At 44.8% G+C, this 10,000-nt stretch overlaps 1 protein-coding gene across 1 annotated transcript in view; it reads left to right on the top strand.

Moving 5' to 3' along the window:
• The first annotated feature begins 8,125 nt into the window (after positions 1–8,125).
• Positions 8,126–10,000, top strand: part of fgf5 (fibroblast growth factor 5) — a 14,690-nt gene continuing 12,815 nt past the window's right edge. Inside the window, exon 1 of the mRNA XM_020658748.2 lies at positions 8,126–8,336. Coding sequence (XP_020514404.2) covers positions 8,126–8,336 — 211 coding nt within the window. The remainder of the gene's footprint in view (positions 8,337–10,000) is intronic.

Genomic DNA, 10,000 nt, shown 5'->3' on the forward strand with positions numbered 1-10,000 from the left:
ACACAGACACACACACACACACACACAGACACACTGAGACACACTGAGACACACACACATACACACACACACACACACACAGACACACACACACACACACACACACACACACACACACACACACACACACACAGACACACACACACACACACACACACACACACACACACACACACACACACACACAGTGAAGATGTATGGAGGTCCCGGGTGGCCCTGATGAAGAGGTGAATGAAGGATTAGATGAGGAGTAACAGAGACCACGTTTATCATCCTGAGGCCCCTCAGAGACCCAGAGACCCAGAGACCCAGAGGCCCAGAGACCCAGAGACCCCTCAGAGACCCAGAGACCCAGAGACCCAGAGGCCCCTCAGAGACCAGATCAGGGTCTGATGTGTAAATATCTTCAGAAGGGATTCCCTCAGAGGAAAGATGGAAAGTGAATCATCGTGACCAGAAGAAAAGAGGAGAAGAAGACGTGATGTGTGTTGTTAACCTGTCGCCTCAGACTGTAAATATAAACAAAGCCTGAGTGACGTCCCCCGTCTGTCCCTGCAGGGGGCGCTGGAGTCCCATCGATAGCGGTCTCCATGCTGGAAATGCTGTCTCAGTCTAACTTTCAGTCAACCTAACAACAGGCTGAGAGCTGGAGCTGAGGCGGGTTTTAAACCTCCTGACAAACCGTTACACCGGTGTTACAGTCGAAGTGGGTGACACGCCCCCTAAACACAAGATGAAGATTTTACAGAGATATTTATGGTCTTGGTCTTTACTTGATCTTGATCCCTAAATGTCTTGGTCTTGTCCCGGTCTCGCTCTGCCTTGGCCTTGGTCTTGGTCTCGGTCTTGGTCTTGGTCTTGGCCTTGTCTCGGTCTCGGTCTCGCCCTGCATTGGTCTTGGTCTTGGTCTTGGTCTTGGTCTTGGTCTTGGTCTTGGTCTTGGTCTTGTCTCGGTCTCGCCCTGCATTGGTCTTGGTCTTGGTCTTGGTCTTGGTCTTGGTCTTGGTCTTGGTCTTGGTCTTGGTCTTGGTCTTGTCTCGGTCTCGCCCTGCCTTGGTCTTGGTCTTGTCTCGGTCTCGCCCTGCATTGGTCTTGGTCTTGGTCTTGGTCTTGGCCTTGTCTTGGTCTCGCCCTGCATTGGTCTTGGTCTTGGTCTTGGTCTTGGTCTTGGTCTTGGTCTTGGTCTTGGTCTTGGTCTTGGTCTTGGCCTTGGCCTTGTCTCGGTCTCGCCCTGCATTGGTCTTGGTCTTGGTCTTGGTCTTGTCTCAGTCTCGCCCTGCCTTGGTCTTGGTCTTGTCTCGGTCTTGGAGCACTCTGGTCTCGGGTAAGTCTTGGTCTTGACTCGGTCTTGATCCCTAAATGTCTTGGTCTTGGCCCGGTCTTGCCCTGCCTTGGTTCTTGGTCTTGACTCGGTCTTGATCCCTAAATGTCTTGGTCTTGGCCCGGTCTTGCCCTGCCTTGGTTCTTGGTCTTGACTCGGTCTTGATCCCTAAATGTCTTGGTCTTGGCCCGGTCTCATCCTGCCTTGGTGTTGGTGTTGGTCTTGGAGCACTCTGGTCTCAGGTAAGTCTTGGTCTTGGTTAGTCTGGTCTTGACACTAGCTCATGGCGTTTTAACATTCACTCCTCTCACGCCGCTGAGCATGCAGGAAATGGAGATTGTGAACTTTTCCAAGTACCTGGACTGGACTAATCAGCTGGACTAGACTGAAACCATCAACGTGCTGCATAAGAAAGTGGAGAGCAGACTTGACCTGCTGAGGTCCTCCAGAGTCCTCCTTCATGTTTCCTCGGCCCGTTACCCTCGTACTGGTTTCTTTGAGTCCAGTCTTTAGTGTTTTCTGTTTTATTTTGTAGTTCTTTGGCTCATGTTTCATTTCCTGCCTTTGTGTGTTACCTGACTGTCTTCACCTTGATTACCTCAGTGTCTATTTAGTCCTCGTGTGACTTCCCTCCAGAGTCTCCCTCCTTGAGTGGAGTTCTGTGATCTTTGTGTTTTCTTGTTTCTCATTTCTTTGTTGGTGTTTTTATTTTTAATTTGATAGGGAAGTAAGATTTAGTTTGCCTTTGCAATTTGATCATATTACATATCTACCTTAAATGTTTTGAAGGTTTTTATTCTAAATAAACTCAAATATGTTCCAGTTGGAGGTCAAAGGTCACGATGCAGACTGAGGGATAATATTTTAGGAGTTAGTGTTTTGATTTGTTGGTTTAAATTTGTAAGTGTCATGTGCAATCAGCATTTCATGTGAGAACATGACTTCATAAATATTTGGTCAGAACAAAGAGCTGAGACGGACGCTATTTCAGCTATTTCAAACAGCCAACATGTCACAAAGTCAGATTCCAGCTGAAGCACTCGAACGCACCGCGAGGCCTGGAGCTTCAGCACCCGGCTCCCTGCTGGATCTCGTCCAAGTGAAGGATCAGCTGCTCTCGACTGTTTTCACCCACAAGCTGCTGACATCCAATAAAAAACGTAATAATAGGAGACGTTTCAGAACATGAAACCCAATCAGAACAGTCCTCCAGCTCAGAACCAGAACCCTGCAGGAACCAGAACCTTCAAAACCAACTTCAAAACAACAAACAAACAGGGGATAACTTGATGTTGAAGCTGATGTTGATCACCTCAGTCTGACTTTATTTAAAAAAACAAAAAGAGACTTTGCTCTTGAATCAAACTTTCTGTTCTCGTTGTCAGAGTCGTCTTCAAACGAGAGGATTAAATCTCAAAGAAAGCACCGATCTGTTCCTGTGAGAGGGGGAACAAAAAGTCTGCAGATGTGACCTGATGTGAAACAATGATCCACTCTATGGTGTCTAAATCATCGATCTGTAAAGAGGTTAAATGTATGATGATGTTTGAGGAGCGTTGTTCTCCTCTGACAACAGCCGAGAGAACATCAAAGATCAGAGCAGAGATTTAATACAGATCAGTCATTTTCAGATTTTAAAGACGCTTTAACAGAGAATCTATGTTTTTTAAAAACTGCTTAAAAGTTTTAGATTCTCCCAACCCGGCAAACACTGAACTACGTATTAACTCAAACCATGGTAACACACTTACTGGACACTTTAAACAAAATGTTTTCCTGTTTGAACATGTGTGTGTGTGTCGGCCTGTTCTGTTGAAAAACATTTAGATAGATGATCATTTTTGTCTCTATTTTCATGTGGGTCCTGGGGGGCTCTGCTAATGTGATATACATACAGGTAGGTTTGCTCCAAGGTCAAAAAGTTGGGAACCACTGGTCTCATTAAAAAACCCACACAAAGGGTTAAATGCTGCACTAACTGAACACTGAACAAGAGCTAACTTCACCTAGCAACAACACTTTTTATATATCATCAGAGCTTTGACTGAAACAAGCTCCTTTGTGAATTAGACGGTGAGGCGGAGCAGACTGAGGGAGGACATGAGGAGTCATGGAGATACAAGCGGGTGCAGTTCTTTCTGAGTGAATCAGACTCTTAGTGTTCAAAAGTAATATGAGAGAAAGTGAGATTTATGTTTCAGGTTAAATTCTTTTCATTGTATTGTCAGTCATGTCGTTGAAGCTCCAGAGCAGCTGCTGATGGTGGGAGGAGCCATGATTACAATCAGCTTTGAGTGTGTGTGTGTGTGTGTGCGTGTGTGTGTGTGTGTCCTGACTCTTACACAAAACCTTCTCACCAATATAGTAATCCATGTACGAGCAGGGTGGATGAACATAAGGGGACTTGGCTGACCTCTCAGGACTCGGCGGAGTCAGGCGGAGCGTTTGAAAAATATTCGGTGGACAAACAAAAAATGTAAACAAACTGTGTGTACTCGAGTAAATCGCTCCCATGAACAATCAGAGACACAGCTCATTAACTCTGACCCCATACGTCCAGGACGAATACTTTCAAGAACTATTTGATCTGGTCTCCATCAAAACCAGCACATAGTCAGAGACCAGTTTACAGGACGTATGATCTAAATCTGTCTGCACAAAGAAAACATTAAAGGTGACATATTCTCCTCCTCCTCTTCAGTTTAAATAAGTCTCAGAGCTCCTCAAAACATGTGTGTGAAGTTTCTTGTTGTAAATCCACTCTGATCCTGTATTTGATCATGTCTATAAACTCCTCTATTTCAGCCCTGCTCAGAACAGGCTGTTTCTGTGTCTGTACCTTTAAATATGTAAATGAGCTGTGTCTGACCCTCTCTAGAAGGGCTTGGGCTTTCTCGCTCCATGTTCTATTGTTTACGGTGAGAAGGCAGACTCAGAGGGCAGAACAAACACCTAGCTGTGGGAGTGTCACCCACCTGGGGGAGGGGCTACTGCCATTGTGATGTCATGAAGGGAAAATCTCCAAATGGCCTGTTTGAGCACACATTTTCTGAAAAGTGGAGCAGACAGAAGACGGAGAGGATGGACTTCTCTCATCATCGGGGGGTTTGTAGACTGACTAGAGACACATGTTAGAGTTAGAGGAACATGGTGAAGAGGATTTTGTAGAACATGTGACCCTTTAAGTTCTGATGTTCAGTTTTCTTTACTTTATGAAAACTGCTTTCCTCCTTTTTTGTAACCAGACTTTAGGAATTCAACATGACTTAAAACCTCAGAACACCCACTCTACTCTCCTGCTCATGTCCTGTTACAGACAAGTAGAAAGAAGCCGATGCCGACCCGACAGTAGAGCCTGCACGTCCTGCGTCCCGGCCGGGTGGATCTCCTCCTCCAGAAGTTGTCGCTCCACAGAGATGCGCTGAGTTCCGGCAGCGGCAAAAAGCAAGTGAGCGACGGTCAGAGGGTACCTGGTCCCTCTCTTGTGTTTTAGGTCTTGTCTACATGACAGGTTGCTTTGTTTACATGATAATGGCGTTTTAGGTGCCTGAAAACATGCCTCCAAAGTTAAAAAAAAAAAAATGGTGTACATACTAATTCTGTTTTTAAAATCTGGTATTTGAGGACATGCTTGCATACTGGACTTGAACCTGCATGCGACCCTCCAGTTCCCAATCCAAGTCCCTACAGAGATCTCCGTCTCTGTCGACGTGTAAACTGGGAAAATTCACAAAACTTCTCGCACATGCTCATTACGTCTCCTTCACTTAGAGACTCTAAACTTTTCTGAAACGAGCATGACGGGTTCTCTGAATCTTCTCGTAGTTCGGTTTTCTTCTGATTGTTTTAATTTCAGCTATTTTTTAATATGTTGGATGAATCTCAAAGTGTAAATTCTGTAATATTAATTTGTGGAGTTCAGACTTCATGCACATCTGCAGAGCACCACAAACACCGTTTCTTTGTCTGTTATGATTCGATTTCATTTGAATGCTGTTGAATATTCTCCAAAGTTAAAAAAAGAGCTGCATGAGGTCCTCATTGTCCGACTGTTGTTTACCTCTTCACATTCAGGATCACACGCTCAGCACTGAGGGCTCATTAGAGGAGCATGTTCATCATGTAGATAACCGCGTCCCCCTGGCCGCTCAGATGCCCTCGACCCTCAGATTGATCACCGTCTCTGGGCTCAGACGGTTTCGGGTCTGTCTGCTGTTTGCTTAGACTAAGAAGCTGTTAAAAGCCGGGATCAACGGGGCGGGGTATCAATCAGGATCATCCATGTTTATACGCCTCAGGAGGATTAGCTCACTGTTAGCGGCGCGGCCTCACAGGAATGAGGGCCCATTAGAACAGAGGGACTAAACACTGAACTCGTGTTTACATAAGGAGCTGATGTGGGCTCGCCGTGCCACAGACAATTAGACCCCTAACAGGACGTAATCCACCGCCGGGCGCGAGCTCATCAATTCAAACAGAGCCGACCCCGAACACACCATGAGGGACGGATTACAACCGACGCACGCAGAGATAGAAAATTAACACGATGAACACAGAACACCGACCAACATTCAGAGGTTACAGAAACATAAAGAAGTTTAAAGGAAGTCTTTGCAGGTCATTGGATCACCGTGTCTCTGGGCTCAGACGGTTTTATAACTCCTGATTGAGAACCTCTACCAGCTGTGTGATGACTTTGTGTTGAGTAAGTGAAGTCAGTGTGAGCAGGTTTTAAACTGTGCCAGTGTGTGAGCTTCAGAATCAAGAAATGAGAAAATAATCTTTTAGAGGAAAAATTTAAAACAAGGGACATCCTGCAGGGCTGAGAAATAAAGGCAACACTCTTTGACCAAATGCAAAAAACTGCAGTTCCTCCAGTGTCCACTAGAGTCTGTCTCCTGCAGTGAGTCAGTCCCCATAGAGCTCTATGTTAAAATGTCTAACTTTACAGCTGCAGTTCCTCCAGTGTCCACTAGAGTCTGTCTCCTGCAGTGAGTCAGTCCTCATAGAGCCCCATGTTAAAATGTCTAACTTTACAGCTGCAGTTCCTCCAGTGTCCACTAGAGTCTGTCTCTTGCAGTGAGTCAGTCCTCATAGAGCTCTATGTTAAAATAAACATGTTTACATCCTGCTACAAAAACAGTTTGGGTCTCTAGAGCTCATTTCTCTCTTCAACTGTTTGGGCTGAATGTTTATACAACTCACTTGTTTACATTATTTTAAGACTTAAAGGAATGTAGAATTAGGGGGCGTGGCTTCTTTGAGTGACAGGGGATGCTAGCTGTTGGCTAGGTGTCACCTCAGCTGATTCAGTCCCTGACCTTCAACCTCTGGGCTGTTTTTTTTATGGTTCTGTCTTATTAACCTTGAGTTAAGTTGACTATGCATGATGTGTGTTACTGGAGTTTACCTCTAGAGGGCACACCTGGGCGCAGGGCGTGTGTGCTGATGTGCAGGATGTAAACTGAAGCTTCACTCAAGAAGGTTACAGTTTTATTATTCATGAGATCAGCGGTGGACAGAACGCCACATTCTGTTTCTCTAACATTTTCCTTCATACACGGACAAAACATAATCCTAAACGTGTTTCCTTTTAGTTTAGTTTTTTCACATCAACAATCAATGAAACACACAGGAAGGGTTAAATGCTACTCTGACTAATTTGACATTTTGACAAACATGTTTGTCTCAGTGCAGTAAGAATGAAACATCACAGAAGGGTCGTTGTGATACCAGAATATGAATCTTTTTTATAATTCTAATAAAAAATCAAACGATAACGATGCTTTTTATGCACAGCAACAAAAATACATGACACCCAATATGGAAACTTTTTTTGTTTTCAATGATCAAAAAAGGAAAGCTCCAGCACACTCTCTCAGTTGCACAAACATGTTGGCAACATTTCAATAGCAAAATCTTGTGAAATTTAGAAAGTGTGCTGGAGCTCTTGAGCTATTTTGATGGATATATTTCTCTCCTATACCCACCTGAACTGCCTCTACAAACTTATTTACACATTTCTGTGGGTTTTAAGGGGAAACAAATCATCAGGTAGCAGGGTGTAGTATCTTCAGGGGCAATGAAAACCTAAGAAATATTTGAAGAAACAGAAAAAAGCAGTGACGTGTTTAAAAGCAGTTTCTTTCTACGTTATTTTTATGCAGTTATTCAAATAGTTACTTTTCCTTTGGCCCTGCACACAGACCAGAACACTCTGCAGCCTGTCAGAGTGTCTCTGTCAGAGCATGAGGACGTATCAGATGATAAGGTAAAGCCTATAAATACAGCTGCAGAGTGTCCCGGTGTATAAACTCTGCTGCTCCACCTGATGATCTCTGCTGTCTGCACCCTCACTCCTCCCTGCTGCGCTTTAAGTTTCACTTTTTCAGTTTAACTCTCCATATATGGAAATAAACACAGCCAAGAAAGGGTTTTTATTTCATGATTTTTTTAGTAAAGAATCAATCGTGTCCTCGAGCTGGTCAAACGATGCCTCCCTGTGCGTAAAATGCCGCGCTCGGTGCGTCCTGGAGCGGACGATTCTGTGGGAAATGTGCGGTGTGAGTCGCGCTTCCTTCACGCCCCGCTGCTGTGGATCGGTGCTGAGCAGGAGTGGCATCTCGGCGACAAAATCTGGATGAAAGAGCGTCCTGCAGAGCTGAGGCATGCACCGAGCAGCAGTGAGATCACTGGCGTTATAAATATCCCCGTGCCAGCAGAACCAGCCGGGGTAATGCCCGGACCAGAGGACAGACGCCAACATGCTGGACGCAGCGTAGCGACAGTCTCCTCTCTGGAAGAATGAATGTTCCTCTCTACCTTCTGACCGTCGCTCACTTGCTTTTTGCCGCCGCCGGAGCTCAGCGCGTCTCTGTGGAGCGACAACTTCTGGAGGAGGAGATCCGGCCGGGACGCAGGACGTGCAGGCTCTACTGTCGGGTCGGCATCGGCTTCCACCTCCAGATTCATCCCGACGGCAGAGTGAACGGCAGCCATGAGGCCAACCAGCTGAGTAAGTGTCTCTCTCTCTCTCTCTCTCTCTCTCTCTCTCTCTCTCTCCCCCCGGTGTCCCGGTGCACGGAGCAGCTTCACACTAAATTATAAAACGTCTGACGCGCACATGAGTCCTGCGCGTCCCGCTGAGAGTGTGCAGTGGGATCCTCTCCTGTCTGCAGCTGGAGCTATCTTTCTAAAAGTTCAAACAATAATCATACATACGGACACGAGCTGTGTGTGTGTGTGTGTGTGTGTGTGTGTGTGTGTGTGTGTGTGTGTGTGTGTGTCTGTGTGTGTGTGTATGTTTGCAGGTAGACTATTCGTGGAAGTAACAGGTGCAGCAGGGAGGATGTATCGGATTCCCAAACTAAACCATTGTTATCACAGGCTGCTGCATCACACACTGCAAAAAGTAAAACCACGAACAATTTGACTCTGATTCATTTTGTTTATAATAATTGTGACGCAGTCAGCACACACACCAACACACACTGACACACACAGACACACACCAACACACACACGCCGAACTTTCCCCTCTGCCAGCGCTCCTATATCACACCATCATCCTCCTTTCCCTCCCATGCTGCACACTTGAGAGCTCTATGTGGGTCGTTAGGTTTACACTCCACTGTGTCCCGTTTGTGTTCCAAACACAGGCGGCCCATCTCCGTAATGTAAATAGTAAAGTGGTCACGTGACTTGACTGAGTTAATTAAATGTTTGTTTTTAAAGTCTCTCCACAGATACGTTTCTGTGGCATTAATAAAATGTTGATTAAAAAGCTTAATTTAATAAATGTCTGTCACATAAGTGTGAAAGGTTAAAAAACTTTAATTCATGAGAAAATGTGTTTTGTTTAAAAAGTCATGTAATTCATGACGCCCAGTGGGAGGGGCTTCTGGTTTAAAAGATGGCGGCTTGCTACTTTCAATCAGGCTAGTCCGGGTTACAGAGGAGGCGACATCTGCTGGAGACTTTGTGTTTTGCTCGTTCATGTGGAACTTTTGTTTTTTAAAGTCTCGTCTGTAAATAGTGTAAATACTATTTTTCCTGTTTTTGCATTTGTTTCTGTAAATCTCTGTCCCTGCACCTTGGGACGCCGGCTAGAAATAAAAACCACCAATAGCAGTCTTCGGCGATACGCCTTTGTGTTTTTTACAATGTTTGGGGTGTTTGAAAGAGAACCCCGTCACAATAATATTCAAACTTGTTACCTTTGAAATGTAAAATCGTGAATACTTGAAACTTGATATGTCCCCTTATGGAAATTTGTCTTGGACTCAAAGTGCTGCAAACATTCAGCTGCTTCCACGAATTAAAACAAAAAATATTCAAACAGAATCAACACGTGCACACACACAACTAAGCAACAGATAACACACAGGATCTGCATGAAACACAACATAAGTAACAAAAGTAAACAGATAATGAAATGACTTAGATTCTATTTTGTGAAACCAAAGTCGGACACAAAGAGATGATTGAGGATTAAAACCTTCACTCAGTTCCTCTGCGTGTACAGAGTGTTGACACAGGAAGTGTGTGGGTTTATTTGAGGTGTTTTCAGATCTAACTCAAAGGTCCAAGAAGGTTTCAGAAGCAAAAAGTCTGACACTTTATTTTAAACAAACGTTTACAATAAAGAAATGTTGAAACAGTAAGGAAACATGCTACAGA

This window comes from Labrus bergylta, chromosome 2, assembly GCF_963930695.1.
Source record: "Labrus bergylta chromosome 2, fLabBer1.1, whole genome shotgun sequence".
Classification (NCBI taxonomy): Eukaryota; Metazoa; Chordata; class Actinopteri; order Labriformes; family Labridae; genus Labrus; species Labrus bergylta.